The sequence below is a fragment of the Hippocampus guttulatus genome, chromosome 1 (genome assembly GCF_054856545.1).
Source record: "Hippocampus guttulatus isolate MCC_2025c chromosome 1, RoL_Hgut_1.0, whole genome shotgun sequence".
NCBI classification, from domain to species: Eukaryota; Metazoa; Chordata; class Actinopteri; order Syngnathiformes; family Syngnathidae; genus Hippocampus; species Hippocampus guttulatus.
Window position 1 is genome coordinate 12714479 of NC_141261.1, and position 18566 is coordinate 12733044.

General features: G+C 43.0%; 3 protein-coding genes across 4 annotated transcripts; all 3 read right to left on the reverse strand.

The window, feature by feature from the left end:
• Positions 1-701: 701 nt before the first annotated feature.
• On the reverse strand, positions 702-8060 carry ybx1 (Y box binding protein 1). Of its 2 annotated transcripts, none has more exons than XM_086110336.1 (8): positions 7786-8060; positions 4982-5045; positions 4720-4753; positions 3952-4041; positions 3587-3871; positions 3255-3340; positions 1156-1444; positions 702-1058 (listed from the first exon to the last, which is right to left on the reverse strand). In XM_086110336.1, the coding sequence occupies exons 1-7, from the start codon at positions 7892-7894 to the stop codon at positions 1201-1203; spliced, it is 912 nt and encodes a 303-aa protein (XP_085966462.1). In that variant the 5' UTR covers positions 7895-8060; the 3' UTR covers positions 702-1058; positions 1156-1200. The 2 variants fall into 2 exon arrangements, with proteins under 2 accessions (XP_085966462.1, XP_085966461.1); XM_086110335.1 differs by having other exon boundaries at positions 1156-1447.
• A 2579-nt stretch (positions 8061-10639) lies between these two features.
• Positions 10640-15354, reverse strand: ppih (peptidylprolyl isomerase H (cyclophilin H)). Its single transcript, XM_086110337.1, has 9 exons — positions 15199-15354; positions 13400-13464; positions 13065-13088; positions 12919-12963; positions 12805-12847; positions 12470-12562; positions 11361-11448; positions 11205-11245; positions 10640-11088 (listed from the first exon to the last, which is right to left on the reverse strand). Exons 1-9 carry the CDS (start codon positions 15262-15264, stop codon positions 11020-11022), a joined length of 534 nt encoding a protein of 177 aa, XP_085966463.1. The 5' UTR covers positions 15265-15354; the 3' UTR covers positions 10640-11019.
• An 806-nt stretch (positions 15355-16160) lies between these two features.
• Positions 16161-18563, reverse strand: taf10 (TAF10 RNA polymerase II, TATA box binding protein (TBP)-associated factor). The gene is made up of 5 exons (XM_086110345.1): positions 18136-18563; positions 17688-17845; positions 16831-16895; positions 16616-16730; positions 16161-16500 (listed from the first exon to the last, which is right to left on the reverse strand). The coding sequence occupies exons 1-5, from the start codon at positions 18272-18274 to the stop codon at positions 16411-16413; spliced, it is 567 nt and encodes a 188-aa protein (XP_085966471.1). The 5' UTR covers positions 18275-18563; the 3' UTR covers positions 16161-16410.
• Positions 18564-18566: the final 3 nt, after the last annotated feature.

An 18566-nucleotide genomic window follows, 5' to 3' on the forward strand; every position in this document is an offset into this window, starting at 1 on the left:
CATTATTTATCTTTTCTCCTACCAATTCAGCCGATGACCTATTTGAAAGCCCACTGTTATTTTGTGGCTGTGAGAGAAGTTGTGAATATTTACCGGTAAGTGCATTTCCTACACTGTGCGTAATCGCTTCACATCGAGATGTTCTTACATGTGCAAATGAGGTCGGATCCAGCTCAAGGCTGGCCAAAGTATCTCCTCGGCACCACAGCCGACAAACTCGGTTCTTTATCCAGCCCACAGAGAATTCACATAAAATCAGAAGTCCTGTCATATTTGTTGCATTCGTTTCGCTGCCCCCCAGCCCCTAAAATGGATTAAAATGTACCCATTTCATCAAATTGGTGGAGTGAAATAAAAATTATGTACTGTACATTGTTCCAGTTACAAATTTTAAAATGAGTTTAATAAAAATGATTGGCTCCCCCCCATTGTTAAATATTATATAATTAAAAATACATTTTATAACCATATAATTCATCCTCGTCTATGAATCACATACTAAATATAGCCCTTCGGGACAAACATTAGCCTACTCTGCTTAAGTTGAATACTGGTTAATGCATTGTTCTGAAATGGGTGTCAAAATATTCTTTTCTTGCGACTAAAAATGGCAAAGATCAGCCTTTGATGATCAGCCTCGTGTCATTTTGTGAAATCTAACTCACGGTTGCCTAGATCCACTAAATAAGACAATCACTCCATTGTCCCTGGTTTTTGGACTTTTATTTGAGCTTGCATTTCGTTAAAATGTTTGAATAGATAAAAAGTTATTTAAAAATGTCAAACTGACCAGATATCAAATTTCACTCATTCATTTTTTTTTTTTGAAAAACCATTTGGTGTAAAAACTTAGGAGAGATTTAGAAAAACGTGCCGTTTCCCCAAAAATGTGTTGTAGCTGTCACGTAAAAAGAAGGAAGGGAAAAAAAAAAGTCTGCATAGAACCTGCAGGCAATTGGTGGTAATCTGTTCAAATGCATGGTGCAAGCTTGTGACGGTCATCAAGTCAAATCTTTATTGCTCTGATCTTGTTGGATGTTTCTTGTTGACAAAAAAAACTGCAGGGAAGGGGGCAGGGGAAGAGGGGAAAAGTTGCAATTTCGGTCACTGCTCATCAGCATCACGCCAACCACTTGCAAGTTTCGAGACGCTCACCCGGACGATGGTAAAAGATGGTCGTGCCGGTGGGCAGGTTGTCCCCTACTCAGCCCCGCCCTGCTGGGCCTCGGGAGCGGGCGTTTTCTCTCCGGGGGCGTCGCCTCCCGCCTTGGCCTCCTTGTTGTCCTGGCCGGGTTTGCCGCCAGTTGGTGGGCGCGGCCGGCGGCGGTAATTGACGTTGCGGCGGTAGCGCCGCTGGCGGGGCTGCTGGTTGGGACCCCCTTCGCCGCCCTGATTCTCCTTGTCCTCCTCGCCGTCCCGCACGGGTCTGGGACGGGGCGGACCCCTGCTGGACACGGAGTTGGAGGGGAGAAAAGGTTGGTGGGCCAGAGTGCAAAATGCAAGACTTGGGACGCATGGCAAGAAAATGCAGCGTATCACAAATGGTGATACCTCAACAGGTCATCGTTTCAGACGTGTTACAGCATCACCCTAAAAGACTAACAAATAATGCAAGAACGTGTGGCAAAGACTTTCCGCAACACCCTCGCTTTGGGCCTCATCATTACACTTTAAACCACCTTTTCTTCACCCGGGGGTCGGCAACACGCGGCTCCGGAGTCGCATGCGGCTCTTTAGCGACATCTAGTGGCTCCCTGGAGCTTTACAAAAAATGTTTGAAAATGGAAAAAGATTTTGATAGTAGGCTAATATAGCTCAAATAGATACATGTTGCAGCTCAGAAAAAGGAGAGCTGTGGTGTTGTTTTTTAAAAAACGTACACTTTATTTATGCTTTTGTCTCGACAAACACAGACGACTGCGTCCGACTTCTCTCTTGTTCCGACTCGAGAGGCGTTCAAAGACAGCCTCCGAAAAACGGAAATTCATGATCACTTCACTGACACTAAGAAAAGCGAAAATAATGCACCAAAAAATAAAAAAATAAATCAAGCGAGGAAATTACAAAATAAATTCCATGGGGGTGTTTGTGAACACAAAGGAATGAATAACAAACAATTCTGAGACAGTCCAGTCTCCTTCAGACATACAGCATGTGTTACCTTCATTGTAAGTTTTATAGAAAGCTTTTATTTTTTTTTGCGGCTCCAGACATATTCGTTTTTTTTGTCCTACATGGCTCTTTCAACATTTTGGGTTGCTGACCCCTGTCTGAACCCTTGTGGGAAAGCGCCCTCAGTCAAGGTGCTCCAAGAAGAGCATAGCACCATTTAATGAATTTAAATTTCCTGAGCGATGTCATCACGCAACGACAAGTATTGCTGACGCAAGTCTGAAACTGCCGAGCTTGTCGATGTAGTTCACCGGTGGCCTGTTGCTTTCAACGTTGCTGCCACAAAGTTACAAATGTCAAAATGGTCAGTATAGATTCACCTGTTGCAAAACTGGCTTGGAGGTTGTTTCAAAGCACCTTTCCTATCAGCATTTTTAGAATTCAAGCATTCCCAAGTACTTCCGCGTCATCTCGCACGGTAAGAATAAGCACAATTGGAACAATGAAGTGGAAATGTGACGGACCGTGGACGGAAACAAGCATAAACGGTTGTTCCAGAGCAAGAGAATGTAAGTCTGGAAATAGAATCAGATGATCTGGACAAGGATAATGGCATGACGCCGCTCATTCAGGAACTCGACGAAGTTTTCATGAGAGAAGGACCAGGCCTACGAAGCGTATTCCGAGTTTGACCGGATAAAAAGAAAAGATGCTTTTCCACGTTGGGAAAACATTTAAGCTGCTGGATACTCCCGGACTTGACATCAAAGACAAGCAATTGGCTTTAACTGCCTGCGGACATGAAACTATCAAGTAGACAGGCTCGAGGACCAGTTGCGGGCACCAATCTGCTTGATAACTCCGGAAGACGCGCAAAGTGCCCTGCAATGACTTTCCGACCGAGTGAAATTGGAACATTTCCCGTAGCGCACCTACGGATCTATCATGGCACTTTTGGAGTCTGGAATCACTTGCTCTACTAGTTTGGAAATAAATGCCACAGGCCACTATGTGAGGAAACACAGTAACTGTTTGTAAGATGCGGCATCATGAGGGCAGAAACGCCGCTCCAAGAAAGTGTTTTTGTTTTTTTGTTTTGTTTTTACGGGGCAGCATGGGATGAGCAACGCTCAAATGCGTACCTTGGCCGGAAGCCTCTGAAGTAGTTCTGCCTGGCGGGTTTGTTTCCCTGGTCTGGACCCCCTTGATTCTCATCGCCCTCATTGGCCTGAAAACAAACACGAGGAAAGAGTTATCGAGTGCAAAATGACAATTAAGAAGGTGTCGGGTGTGGTCAAAGCGTAACGTCCAGCACGAGGGTACACGGAGTGCTGTACCGTTGACGTCCAGACCGGTTCTACACCAATATTTATTTTTATTCACAAACACAAATTGGGTGCGTACACATCATTTTTTGGGGGTCATGAAAAAGCGGAGTGCCCGCCCAAGCTTCGAAGCCGAAGGGTCTACGTACAAAGTATGGCGGGTAGCGCCGTCTGCCGGGGTAGGCGGGCCTACGCGGCTGTTGCTGCGAGTCTCCCTCGGGGGCGCTCTCTCCGCCTTCCCGGCTGCCTTTGCCTTCGCGACCTCCGGCGCCCGGCTCACCCTCTCCGTCACTCTGGTAGTTCTCTGGATAGTCGCCGCCACGGGGGGGACCCCTCCTTCGGGGATAGCGTCTGAAGCGGCTCCTGTCGGCGGCGTACTTGCTTCCCTGGACTGCGATGCCCCCTGGGCCGGTGACATTCGCCGCCTCTGCCCCCTGGTGCCCGCGGGATGACGCCATGAGAAAATGGGCGGGCATTTCGGCGGCGAGGCCGGCGACAATCGCGACGCGCTTACTTTCTCTCCCTCGACTACGTCAAACTCCACAGTTTCTCCATCGCCAACACTGCGAAGGTATTTTCTCGGGTTGTTCTTCTTGATGGCTGTCTGAAATGACAAATGAAGGGTAAAAAGAAGAGCCGCATATGCTGCGATGCCTTGACTAATGAGTCGGGCTGAAATGTTTGAAAAAGAATACCATTGCAATTTCATCAGTGATTTTTTTTTCCAAGGTTCCCGTGCAGTCACATTGCCTTTCTCTCTTTTGCTCGTTAAGCATGGAAACAAAATTAAAGAACACATTTTCTGTATCCCGACACAAGTGAGAAGGAGCGAATCTGAAAATGGATGGATGTTTTGGAGCACAATAAATATCATGGGAAGAAAAAATGATGTTTTATTGAATTTCATATGACTACATTCTCATTTTCGCATTGCACTGAATACATTAATTTTGTGCTTGTGGTACGCCCTCAAAATTTTCAGGGTGAAAAACGTCGATGCGCTCAACTGTAGCAGGGTGCGCCCTTTTACGAACAACTTTGTGTAATCTGGTTGAGTGAGTGAACACGCAATTTAGCATTTACTAATCGGAATCTTCGTAAAAGAAGACAATCTTTGTCAATCACATCCACCAGCTGCGCAGTGCAAACACACGACTAAGCACCCGCTACTTACTTTTTTTTTTTTAATCAAGACCTACACTGGTGGAGTTATGTAAAAAAAAAAAAAAAAAAAATGAAACACATTGCTCGTCACAACATAAAATGAGTCCCGTCAACTTACCTGGTGTACAAAAACGTCCTCTTTCGTGTCGTTCCTGTGCAAAGAAGATTACGTCTAGTTAGTGAAACATTGCAGACTGCAGCTGAAGTCACAAGTGTTAAGCTGCGCACGAACAGCACGGTGAGCGGCAGACAAATTGTCCCATCAGCGCCATGGGCAAATCGGAGCTATAATAGGATTGCACTTGCCCCTTCAAACACACTTCCAGGGCCTCTTAAGAGGAACAGGTGTGGAGTAGGGCGCGACGGGGGGGTCCACTTACCGATTGATGAAACCATATCCGTTCCTGACGTTGAACCATTTCACTGTACCCAGGACTTTTGTGGCTAACGAGAGAGACGACATTGTACCATTATACACTTGAAAGAGCAGAAACAGTACTGTACTTCTTAATACTCCAGAAGGCTATGACTAAGTCATTATTTTGCCATTTTTCTGTTATGATCATAACTTTTTCTTTTTGGATGATACTCATTGCCATGAGATGACACGTGGTCCAAATTGAGACATTTCTCGAATTAAAACAGCCACAAATTGGTCTCGTCAATGGCATCTTCACCAGCCTTAACTATTAAATTGCCAGAAAGGCTTGTGGCATTCTCTTGTCAGAGCCTAAAAATGATGTCAACTTGTCAAATGGCCGCCATAGCTATGGCGCGGCGTGTAAATAGTGTCTTCGATGGTTGCGGCACCCAAAAATCAGACATGGGAAGTATCGTGAGAAAAAACAAATTTAACTAATGCTGATCGTAAGTTCCAATGTTCGTAATTACGTTGCCGTCTGTCACTCAATTTGTACATAGAAAATAGGCAATTTGGAACCCGAATATTTGCACACAAGTCACACCCACTCAAGACCTTTACTGAGGAGGCGTGGGGGGCAGCAACAGCATCAAATAACTTCAATAACATTGCCTGGAAGTTATATTTAACTGCCAACTGCGACACTCTTTTTAGACCTAAGCCAGCTGCACTCGACGTGCACCACTAAAAGCCAATTGGGGCGGACCAACAAAGTTTTCCTTGCAGCCTTGTACGTCATGTTCTATCAAGCTCCTATACGTAGCCAGATTAATTACAATTATTACTTATGACCATTACATTGTGATTGCAGGTACAACTTACATAGTACCATGAGGTTGTACATTCGTGATTCTCAACTGGGAGGTATGTTCGCAAAAGTGGGCCGGGCCCACGATGGGTGAGTCATGACAGGTTTGGGGGGGGGGGGGGGGGGGCATGACGGGTTATGAATGGCACGCAAGAAGACACACTCAGTTACCGCCAGTAGTTTGTAAAGGTATTGTGTGCAAATTATATTTAAAACAAAAGAAAAACATTGGATTTTGAAAGGTATCATTTAAAAACTCATTTGTAAGTAGTGAACCCATTGCCTTTTTATACCGAGAAATACACCAGTCCCGACGCTCGAAGATTCAAGGTTCGAAACGGCATAAGAACACACGGTTATGTGGCACATGGAATCATACAGAAGTAGCACAGTTAGGATTTTGTGGTTTCATATTTATTGCCCACAAATATTTGTTTACAAATGTTAAAATGTTCATTAATTGACTGTTATAGTTTTATTGAGGAATGAGCATGGGTTAGATACAGAGGTGAACTCTTTAATAAAATGAGAACGTGAAATTTTTAATTTACACCCCAGTCTGGACTTGCCTTAACATTTTGACAGACATGTCAAAATCAAACATAAAAAGCAAAATATGAGTGAAATGTGGCCTTATTTGAAGCAATTGTATTTAAATTTACAACACAGGATTCATTTTTGTACAATCAGTCATGCTCACGCTCAGTTTCTAAGTAAGGTTCTCTGAAACGTACTTCAAACATGTGAAGTAGGTCACGACTTGGCTTCGGTGGGAAAATACGGGTCACACTTTGACAACAGTTGAGAATCACCGCAAACCGAAGTCGTAATGTCTCATTTAAAATGTATGCGTGTTTAAACTATCATGGTCCAACTTTAAATTAGTGAGGATTCCATGAGTATATAATCTAGTGGCCCGCGATGAACCAGAGTGCGCTGTGCACGTGGTGATGTCGCGCGGTGACATGTTAGCAGAGCTGGTTCGTTAGCATGGCCAACTCACACGGCTAACTAGCCTAATGCTTCACAGCCATGTGGTTGAAACGGGGCCAACTAGCTCGAACTACTGCGGCTTACATGACGTGAAATATCACAATGGAACCGAAAGTAAACCATTCGCCTGCTACGCGTCGCCGGCGAAGAAAACGACAACTAGTGCAAGACGGCTTCGGCCGACATTTTGGATGTCCCCTTCAACCGTGAAAATAGCCTAGCTAGCGTTAGCTTAGCCAGCCCACCACCCCCAGTCGCCGTTAAGCAGCTGACGAAGGCCGCAAGTAACAGTGGAATTCGACTTTAATTCTAGACTGTGTCGCGTTTAAGGGTTTCTTGAACATCCGCCAATCATATCGTGCTCTGGTTTTTGGTGAGCGGCGAAACCGTTTAATGGCGGAAAGTAACCGGCACGGGAAACCCGAGTTATTGCTGCGAACAAAGGGACGGCCGAATCAGTTAGCATTAGCTCCCCTACGGAGGCGACGACCGAGGCTAGTTTCGGTGACGCGAATTATAGGGGGGGTATTTAAGTGTGTAGTCTAATAATCTAAACGACAGTAAGAAAGGAGCGGTCGAACTTGTAACGTCCGACCGGTAACGTGGCACCGGTGGACGGACGTTAGAAGGCCAACTGAACTGGAAAGTACTCAGTTGCCGCATGTTCGATAAATGAAGCCCCCATCAAACGTAACAGCAGCCTGCGTTTAAACTCAACAAAAAATGTGAAGGTGCATGTTTAAAATCACGCGTTGTTTTCACTTCTATTATCGTTTCAAACTTCAACTCACATACTACTGCAGTGAGTGACACTTCGATCGCCCGGGCAGATTCACAATTTCTGTCATGTACACAATTTCGAAAAGTTATATGGTGCTGGTAAACATTCACCTGCGATTTGGTGGCCAGCTTCACAAATGAGCTAAATGGGTAATTAAGGTCATTTACAGCCGTAATCTTACCGATGACCTTTTTATCCCCCGCGGAAGCTGCGACTACCGGGCTGGATGGACTCTCCACGTCGGCAGCAGGCTGCTGCGGCTGTTGTTGTACCTCGGCCTCGCTGCTCATGGTCACTACTGGTTGGTAATGGCTTCTGCCGGTGGCGGCTCTCTGTTGTCTCTCCCGGTGCAAGATGGTAACCTGGGCCGGCGGTGGTGGGGGGCTACTGCCTTCAGGCTCTCTGCTTTCTTCTTCCCGCTCCCGTTGCCGATCGAACTGGGCAGACTGTTAAACTGCTGGGCAAAGTTCCTAGCCTAAGCACCTCCCAGTCAGTGATTTGATTGGCTGGGATCTGGAACGGAAACGAGCGCGCGCTCCGATTGGCTATGACATTGATCATAGAAGGCGAGGGAGGTGTTTGATTAGAGTTTGGTTACTATGAATGGCTGGGGAAGAAAGTACCTGTCAACCCACTACGTTCCATAGTAACGTCAAAGACAGACGTACCAATTGACACTTTTGGAATACGTTCCGTGAGCATAAACGGCTCCGATAATCGATGGATGGATGATGTGATAAATGCGCAACTAATTATTAGAAAACAAGTCATAAACCACATAATGCATACGAAATACAAATGGAAATATTTTTTTACGTTTTATCTAGCTGATTCAACAGCAGTAAAAATATTTTAAATTTTTGTTAATTGCTGTCATCAATTCTCTCCACAGTTGCCCCTCACACTATCCAACTGCCCTGTGTCAACCGTCGAGACCTTCAAGTTCCTGGGAATCACAGTCTCCCAGGACATGAAGTGGGAAGTCAACACCATCTCCATCCTGAAAAGGGCCCAGCAGAGGATGTACTTCCTGAGGCTGCTGAGGAAGCATGGCCTGCCACAGGAGGTGCTACGACAGTTCTACACGGCAGTCATCGAATCAATCCTGTGTTCTTCGATCACGGTTTGGTTTGGGGCCGCCACAAAAAAGGACAAAATCCGACTTCAACGGACAGTTAGGACGGCGGAAAAAATCATTGGCACCGCCCTACCCACTCTTGAGGACTTGCACACTGCAAGAATCAAGACAAGGGCACGGAAAATCCTCCTGGATCCCCTGCACCCTGCCCACCACCTTTTCCAGCTACTCCCCTCAGGCAGGCGCTACAGATCCATGCGCACCAAATCCAGTAGACACTTAAACAGCTTCTTCCCTCTAGCCATTAACTCCCTAAACAGTCACTGACGTAGTCACTCTTCTTGTACTACAAATACTGCTACTGGTCACTCTAAAATGGTTCAATGATTTTCTGCACCAACTGTACAAACTGTCATAGTATTGTATTCTAACAATGTTCACCTTTGCTCTGCTTGATACTTTGCACATTGCCTCACAGTTGTCACTGGGTGGTACCACCGCACTACGCTTCACTTACATTACGAAATGTCCTTGCATACCTATTGTCATGTCCTTGTTTACGATAATACTAATGCAGCGTGTTACACCGGAGACAAATTCCTTGTGTGTTCTACATACTTGGCCAATAAAGATGATTCTGATTCTGATTCTGATTCTGATCAAGGCCAATTTGTGTATGTCAAACGATTATGATGAGTCCGATGTGAATAATATTTTACCCACGGGTCCTGGAAATGTTACGTGTGGCTGCTGCTCAGTGGATTGGAGTTGACCTTAATGCAAAGGAACCCAACAAGGTATTTTCTTCCACTGGACAGAATGAAAATGCTGCATGACAAAATGTGCATCGATTGTATTCCACCATGTCAAGGATCACAGTAAGGAATTTTATCAATTTAATGGTCGTTTTAAAAAATACAGTACAGAATCCACATACAGTACTCCCAGTCACATTAAACTGCCCTGTACAAATCACTAGAATTCACATTGAATCCAAAACCGGACCTCCAGTCCAGTGGACAGACCCAGAATGGATGTGAGACAAGCCCACTGCAGCCAGCAAATGTCCCCACCCCCATTGTGATGTTAATGCTCCACTGACACTGTTTATTATGAGCATTGGCTGATGTGCGAAGAGGTCCTTGTTCACCTTCTCTCACACAAAGATGAGCTTTTGCATTGACCTCAGAAAGCCTCCCCATGAAGCCGCCTCTCCACCCCCCCCTACACACGCACAAAACGGGGGGGGGGGGGGGGGGATCCTTTCTCCAGCCTCCAAAAGAACAGTCTCCATCTAAAAGGATTCTTTTGTGCCAGTGGAACGAGGTCCAAGGCAGAACAGCGAAAGCGTGGATGGGGGAGGGGCCAAGCTGGGATTTGTATGGATGGCTGGAATAAGAAGGGGGAGACAAGTTCAGCAGAGGATTCCTCGCTCATTCGATTTGGTTCTAAGTGTTTGGAACACTTGATCGGTGCTCATAAGCTCACTCCAACCACAAACAGTCACCAAATCCCATTTCTTTCTACATTTTCCTTGACTTGAGATTCTCTATTTGGGTTGGTGAAGAAGGGTGGGGGTGGGGTTGGCTGGCAACGGGGTTAATAAAACACTGGGAACACAATGTTCTCGCAGCATAAACATTGCATTATACCCCAGGCTTGCCACCCCAAAGGAATGAAACCTTGAAGTATAATAAAGGTACCTGACTTTGAATATCGAAAACAAAATATAGAAGCGCAATATTCTAAATATATTTTACAAATATCCATTAAAATCACTGAAACCATTATTACTCTTATCACAACGGGAATAAAAATGTGTTCAGTGAGAAAAAAAAAAAACAAGCTACTGTAGCTATTAAAGACACCAAAGGGGGCAGTATATTACCAATGACGTCAGGCTCGTCAATCACACGTCATCTACAAATAGGAAGAAAAGGGCGATTTGAAACAGGTGTCCAATACAATTGATTTTAATGTACACAATTTATCGATGAATATATTATAAACACTAGCTGTAGCGATGGGACAAGTCGCAACAACAGGAACAATCATATTTTCAACCTCCTATGACAGTGAATGGTGACATCAGTCACGTACTGTAAGTACAGTAAGTACAGTACTGTAAATTGGTAATTTTATTCATAAAGACACGCAAATGTCAAAATGTATTTTTTTTTCCAGTAAAAACAATTTATTTCAAGTTCATGATACAAAGTTGGGCTGAATCTTTCTTGGGTTTTACATGTACAATGGAATTAGACACTAATGACATTATGCAGGGTCAACAAATGGGGCATAAGTGTAACTTGTAAGGTGCGTAGAGCCATTTTCCCCTCACATCTCTCCACATTGTGCAACGAGGATTGGCAGCTTGGGCTTGTTGTTTGGTCCTGTGGGAACATTCTGTTGGGGGTAAATAGTTTTTATTTTCATAACATTAAGAAGAAAAAAAATGTGTCATGCTATTAATTCTATTAAGATGACTTGAGTGAAGTCGATTGATATTCAGTGTAAAGTACCTCAATCTTTCTCATGATCAGCAATCCATCCACAACTTTACCTGAAACAACAACAAATAAGAACATTCAAGACATTTTCATGCATACAATATCTAACTTAGCACTTTAAATAAACACACATTAAAAAAATCCACATGATTGTGGGTCCATGCTTACCAAAAACAACATGTTTTCCATCTAACCAGTCACATTTAGTGCAGGTTATGAAAAACTGGCAACCATTTGTCCCTGGACCACTGTTTGCCTAAGGGGAAAGAAATATGACAGCAGAATCTTAATATCCTTAGAACAAAGTGAATTTTATATTTACTACTTTCTGTGGAAAAGAAAATAATAATAATTTGAAAACAAACGAAAGCAAACTTTGAAAAGGCTCCTGCCGCAGACTGTCGATAAAATGGAACAGTTATATGAGAAGAACATTTTGAACCAGGTCTGAACCTGAAACCAGCCTCAGAGCTACCAATCATATTAATAGGCACCTGCTTAGGTCCCCGCCACCACTAGGTCATCATTATTCAACTTCACATCTGTTTTGCAAACAAATGCTTTATCACCTTGTTTGAATTCAGTTACATTATTCAACTCATTCACTACCTTGGACATATACTGTATATTTGTGCACTGCATTGCAAGCGTTACCTGTCACGGACAAATGATTTGTCCTGCAGGACAGGAGAAGATCTTACCCAGCCTGTCAGTGAAATTCAGGGTTTTAAAACCACTGTAACGACCAACAGATCCCTGCAGATGGCAGCGTTGTATCGCTTTGGATTTTGTGATCGGCATTGCTTTTGAGTCCAAGATCAATCCTCGGGGATGAATGCTCGTGAGCGACAAAAATCCCAACACATTGGAAGTCAGACACGATTAGTCACAGAGTACCGGTATGTTTGTGCATGGTTTAAACTGATGTGTTGCGGTAGGTAATTGCAAGTCTGTGTCTTGAATCTCTTGATAAATGACAGTCAGAATCGACTGTCTTTGATGAAAGCAGCCCATGTTTGACGGCTAAATACTAAAGAATGAGACAAGGCTGAAACATACTCTTTTTTTTTTCTAGTGAAAGAAGAGTCTACTCTTTTGTTAGGTTTGGTGCTTCAGAGATCAGTCAAAATGGGTAACTCTGCCTTTAAAACAGCTGGCAGTGAATCCAATACGGAGCTAATTTGTTCATTATTTTGCACAGTGTTTCCTTTTTTAGACAAAGTATGTCCAACTTATTTTATTTGCAGTTGCACCTTATTGTTGACAAAGCCACATACCATGGACAGAAGACCAGGCATGGAATGCTTCACTCGAAAGTTTTCATCTGCAAATGGACCTCTGTAGATACTGCAGATGCCAGTGCCGTCACCCTATACGAAAAACACTGCATCACATCAAACTCACCAAAACTGTGCATTTGCAATTTTCGAGGAGCCCAGCAAGAGACGGATTGTTTGCAACTTGGCAATTTACTGGATGGAGGGGGGGGACTTTTTTTTTTTTAAACATGAACCAGAGAGATCAAACATATTATAACATTGTTTATGGCACAAATATACTGAAAGTCAAATGTGTAAGGCACTGCTCCCAGTTGCTATCGGCATGTACTCACATTCACAAAGTCCCCTCCTTGGATCATGAAGTCTTTGATCACTCTGCAAATGGGCAACGTAACGGGTAAGACACAATGAACTCTGTACATTCTCTCTATCCGTGCAGTCCATACCTGTGGAACGTACAGCTCTTGAAACCAATAGGTACACCATCCTTCCTGTGAGATAGGAATTTTTAGTTTCATACCTCATAAAAGGCAGGCCTGTTTTATTCACACGATGTGAAACATCAGTAACATTTACAGGAAGTCTCCCTTACCGGAATTCTCCAGTGCAGAACTGCCTGCAAGAAACGATGATCATTTACGGTAAGTCGTACAATATCGACACAGACACTGGTATCGGTGCATCGCTAATTTTGTTGAATAGTCGCTTTTATCCATCCATTTTTTTCTGCTTATCTCGGGAAGCATCCCTAGTTTGGTGAAAGGGAGTTTTTAAACATATATTTCCCCTCATTGTCGTTCACAGAGCAAAGACACATTTGGCACTGCAAGGCTCTTATAAGTATTTAGTCAATCATAAGGCTAGAAAAAAAGCTTCTTGCCAGAAAAGGTACAATAAAACGATGCTCAAATTAAGATCATAACATACCGGAAATTCTCAGCCGTCCTTGGGACGACATCAGCAAAAAGTTCAATTTTCATCCGCCCCACATCCTGCAACGTAGGAGGGGAAAAAGTGGTGTAAACAGCTGATGAGACATTTGCAACCGTTTTATCTTTAGAAACACCCAATGTGAGCAAAAAAACAGAACAATCTCGACTGACGTTGGCAGCGAGACTTGGAAAATATGGCAGATTTGAGCATTGATGAAGTAACTATACACCTTAAAATAACTGCTACTTTAACACGAATAAAGCAACAACATACAAATAGAGATGAATGACGACTCGGATGTCTTTCTATGACTCTTCCAGTCTTTCTGTATATCCGTTGCAACATGCTGATGACAATGTGTGCACAAAGCTCACTGTAAGCGGCAGGGCCAAAACCAACATTGAATGCCCGTGACCTTCGATCCCTCGGGCGGCAATGCATCAAAAACAGACATCAATGTGTAAAGAATATCACCACACGGGTTCAGGAACACTTCAGAAAACCAATCTCAGTAAATAGAGTTCGGCGCGACATCTGTAAGTGCAACTTAACACATTATGAAGCACAAAATACAACAGAACACGATTTATTCGAAGGTGTTTTTCACCACCTTTTCACAGGCATCATACGCCCCCAATGCATTGGGAAATGTGTTGCACGGTTTAGAAATTTGTTGCGCAGTTGAAGGTTGTACAAACAAGCAGAAGAAGTTGGATCTGTGACTACAAGAGCAATGTTTTGAAATGATTGCTTGGACGAGGATGGGAATGTTGTTGTGATAAATGCTAGCAGTCCCTTCCCGGTGGATGAAGATCACAGAAAAAAAAAATTGTCTGAGTCTTCGTTTGACAAGACCACCACCTCAACAGTGTACCTGTAGTCATTTTCATTTTGTGGAGAAAAGGGCACAGGACCACAACACGCACATAGAACTTTGTGCAAATGCACTTTCTGCTTGCATTGGGACAACCCACTGGATAAGACTCGGCAAGTGCCAAACAACTGGCATTCCCACATTGGTAAAGTCGCTAACTCTCAAAGAAAGTGGACTCAGACACACTTTCCATGTAAACAACAACCCCGGTTTTGCTCGGCTGGAGGTTGCGCACATTTTTCAAGGCTCATGGGGCGTAGAAATAAGGTGGATATTTTTCTTTTTTTGGTCTGTGCTTAAGTAAGAGGCAAAAACTTTGCTGAGGGGATTTAAGCCATCTTGATTTCCACACCATGAAGAATGTACTTGATTTGAAAAATTTGGGCTACGGTTGGTAACAAACAGAAAATATGAAATGCATAATTTTCACCTTTGTTTGACAAGTGCATACATATTTATGCACATTATTATTCCGTTTTATTATGAATTCAAATGTACAATAAACTTGGCACAAATTAATGGCCTAGTATTTGTTTCACGCAAAGTATTATTCCCCTACGTGTAATCGTAATTTGAGTGGAAAAACAAATCGCAGTTAAAATTGAACAGTATCAGTGTTGATGAAATTTCACCAAAAAAGTTATTGGTATCCTAACAAATCGTCTGTTATAGCCCATTACTTAACGAGAAGGAAATGATCCGCCTGCCGCCGCCATTCATTTACAGTATTTATTTGACAAAGAATGACGAATAAACATGAGCGATCTTACTTTTGACAATTGTTTTGTTTTCAAGTGACACAACCAAAGATTATAGTGAGCGATCACGCTTCAATCTTTCTATCAGCATTGTGGTGCCGCATGTGTGTTTCTCCATCTTGGTTACGGACAAGAGTTAAGAAAGTCTTTCTCCAACTCACCTGTCCTCCTATTGTAATGTCGAAGAAAACAATAGGATTGTTGGGGTTTGTCGCTTGAACGGACATTATTCCACTCACTTCGCGTTTAAATAGGCGGAAAAACGGTGAACACTACTTCAGATGCGAATTTGAACAACCGGAAACTTCTACGGAACGGTAAAGTCATATTACGGCAAGTAGTTGGGGACAAACCCAGTGAAAACGCGTGTTGTAAATTAGTCGCTCAACCAGGGATAGGTAGGTAACTGGCGGCATGCGGGAAATCACCGCATGGCCCTTAGGCTAATTTAAATTCTTAATTCTTTTCTTTTGTGTTTAATTATTTACTTTAAACACCCCACCCGCATATAAAGAAAAAAAACAAACACAAAAAAAAAACCAGAGATGAACTTCACTGGTGTATACTGTATGTTTTCCATGAAGAACTTTTTCACAATGATGTCAGTTTTTGGTGCAATGGCGGCTGAGGGATCGAAGGTCACCGGCATTAATTCAATGTTGATTTGCGCCATGCCGCTTGCATGCAATGGTCTCTCCAGAGTCTCTGTACCCTTCGATATTATGGACCATAGATGATGAAATCCCTAAATTACCCATTATTTATGCTTTGCGATTGACTGGTGAAGAGTCAAGAAAGAAGAAGAGTCAGGAAATACCTCGCCTCACGGTCAGGCAGCTGGGAAAGACTCAAGGGACCCTAATGAGGATAAGCACTACATAAATTGGATGAAAGGATGTAAAATCTAAATTGTGATTTGCACTATGTAAAATACACGGATGGATGTAAATTCTAAATTGCTAATCAGTGATCTGAATCACTAATATCACCATTATGGTGAACAACCACTCATTTTTGATACCGTTTTAATACACTTAAGTATGCATGCGCCCATCTTGACCGTAGAATTCGACTCTGCTTCTGGATCCAATTTTAATGATGCAAAAACTCAGAGACACAGACCCAGATTCATAGTTTGGGTTTTATTTGTACAATAAAACACACATTAACAAACAAGGAAAAGTCAGAGGTGGAACCACAAAAATAAAGAGTGACTTCAAAATTGAATTGAATTGAACACAACGTTGTCAAATGTGCTGTATGTGTAGCACAGATGTGTTAAAGCACTGTGACTGAAAATGAGCAATTTGACAAAAAAAAGTGACATTGTTAGCCAGAAATTAAAACTAGCTCAAGCAAAAGGAGCCTGTATTCTATGTAAAGTAGTAGGGCTTCTTGACATTAACGCCGTATTCTGAAAGAGCGGGGGCCAGGTCCTCCATTGTCAGAGTGTACTTCTTATCCTAGAAATAAGCAGGACAAAACAGAACAACAATTTATCATGAAGTGAACGATGGTATTAGCACATATGCCAATTTTTTAATGGGCATGGGAGGACATTAAGAAATGGAAGGAGACCTTCGCCTTGCTCCTTGAGCTCCCCGACGCAGTCCCCTTCATTTTACAATACTGAAGAGCGTCATTGGCGATGTCTGAAATGAACTTCTGCGAGGCAAGTGAGATCAAACGGATTCTAAAAAAAAAGAAGAAATAATATAATTTATAAAATTTCACTATGCTTTCAACTGTCCCACAGTGAATTTTTAACCATTCCCAGAACCAAAAACGCATACATTCTTGGATCAGATGCTTCAAAGCCTGCCCGGTTGAGGTAGTAGCCTGTCACTGCATCAGGAATCTGGCAAAACAAAAACAAAAATAAAGGTCAGTGCTGAATCCACACTTGAATGGCCCAAACCTCTGCCATGGCTGAAGAAATCCCAATTTGGATCAGCAGATAACTACATGCAGTTGTAATGTCCACCTCATGACAGTTGTCATTAAGATGAATGCTTTATTGACCACAAAGAAAGAACATTTAAAAAAAAAATCCGCTACATTCCTGGAGGCATAACAAGACATGGATTTATTGTCAAAGGCATACAGAAATTCACAGCCCAGTATATAAAGAAGATTCGATGACTTAAAACTAACTTAACTGCTGCTCCAAATTTTTCAGAAGCCTTTCATGCTCAGAAGATTTGTGGATTTGGTTTTCCCCAGGTACTCTGGCTTCCTCCCACACTCCAAAACCTTGCACGTTAGATTCATTTAAGACTCTTGTCCATAGTTATGAATGGCCATTTGTCTACATAATCGACCCTGCAATTGACTGCCGACAAGTCCGGCACCTCTCGCCCGGTCACAAGTGATAGCCGCTAGCTCACCCACATGGACAAATGCTATAAAAAACTAGATTAATTTCTCAACAGGGGATTTTGTTTTGAAACCTGAACAAATCGGAGGGCAATCATCTTTACTCGATGGATTGTGTTTGATTTTCGAGAATGAAGAATTGGAAATGAGCTTGATTAAAGACAGAAATCAAATCAGCACTTAAATTACATGGAGTATTTTACTTTTATAGGCTTGTGTTGCTATTGTATGTACAGTACAAACTAAGTACCGGTAGAGAGAAAGCAAGACTTGCCGTGGGAGTGTACTCTTCCAGTTGCATGACGAAGTCAGCCAGTGGGGTTGTAGAGACGGTAGACTTTACATCTCCATTGGTGATGCCTCCCGGAACATAAACTCCATTGGGCACAGACGAGTCTGATGATGATGTCACGGTAGGGGCAGGGGCCGACGCTGTTTTATTAACAGAGATGCAAAAGAATGATTCTAATCCACTGCATTCTGAAGGTGCAAATATTTTTTTTTCTGTAAAAGCTAGCCCTGGCCACCAGCTGATAGCCATTCGATTTGCCAATGTGCAGCAACATAATGGAAGACTCCTGCATTTATAAAATGAGAGAAAATACATACTATTGAATAAAACGTGTAATTTAGTCTCTGAAAAACATGTTATTTGTATTGTTGCGAACCAAAGACAAGTCAGTGTTCTCAAATTTCCGTAGCATTTGATCAATATGAACTACCATTGCTGGTAACCACGGGGTTGCTGCCGACGTTGCTGGTCGCATTCTCATTCACGGTACAGTTGCTTGAAGTTAAAGACGTCGTGACGTTAGACGAAACTCCGGTGGTGACAGACTGATTCGCGCTGTCAACATTCATGGCGATGCTGTTCACCTTTTCGCAGTTGTGGGAAACAACTTGTCGGCTAGCTAACGCTAAAACTCGGCTAGTATTTTTTGACGTGCAATTAAAATAAAATAAAAAACGCTCCAAATGCCCACAAGTCTAGCCTCGTATCATTAAAGAGACACGCGTGGCTTAATAAATTCCTCCGCACGCCACTTTGGGAATGTATAAAAACAAACGAAATGCGGAGTCACGAGCTAAGTCGCATCACAGCGGATGTTTGTAGCTAACCAGACTTTGAGCGCTCACGCTGTTGAACAAACGG

Bases quoted from the DNA above. Each gene is read 5' to 3' on its own strand.
- ybx1 (XM_086110335.1), bottom strand. From the start codon at position 7,894: ATGAGCAGCGAGGCCGAGGTACAACAACAGCCGCAGCAGCCTGCTGCC. The intron at 4,754-4,981 runs GTAAGTGGACCC...TTCTTTGCACAG, and splicing joins GGATATGGTTTCATCAATCG to GAACGACACGAAAGAGGACG. The intron at 4,042-4,719 runs GTAAGTTGACGG...TTGTCATTTCAG, and splicing joins AGGACGTTTTTGTACACCAG to ACAGCCATCAAGAAGAACAA.
- ppih (XM_086110337.1), bottom strand. From the start codon at position 15,264: ATGTCCGTTCAAGCGACAAACCCCAACAATCCTATTGTTTTCTTCGAC. The intron at 11,246-11,360 runs GTAAGCATGGAC...TTGTTGTTTCAG, and splicing joins TGGAAAACATGTTGTTTTTG to GTAAAGTTGTGGATGGATTG. The intron at 11,089-11,204 runs GTACTTTACACT...TACCCCCAACAG, and splicing joins TGATCATGAGAAAGATTGAG to AATGTTCCCACAGGACCAAA.
- taf10 (XM_086110345.1), bottom strand. From the start codon at position 18,274: ATGAATGTTGACAGCGCGAATCAGTCTGTCACCACCGGAGTTTCGTCT. The intron at 16,731-16,830 runs GTATGCGTTTTT...CTTTTTTTTTAG, and splicing joins GAAGCATCTGATCCAAGAAT to AATCCGTTTGATCTCACTTG. The intron at 16,501-16,615 runs GTCTCCTTCCAT...GCTTATTTCTAG, and splicing joins GCTCAAGGAGCAAGGCGAAG to GATAAGAAGTACACTCTGAC.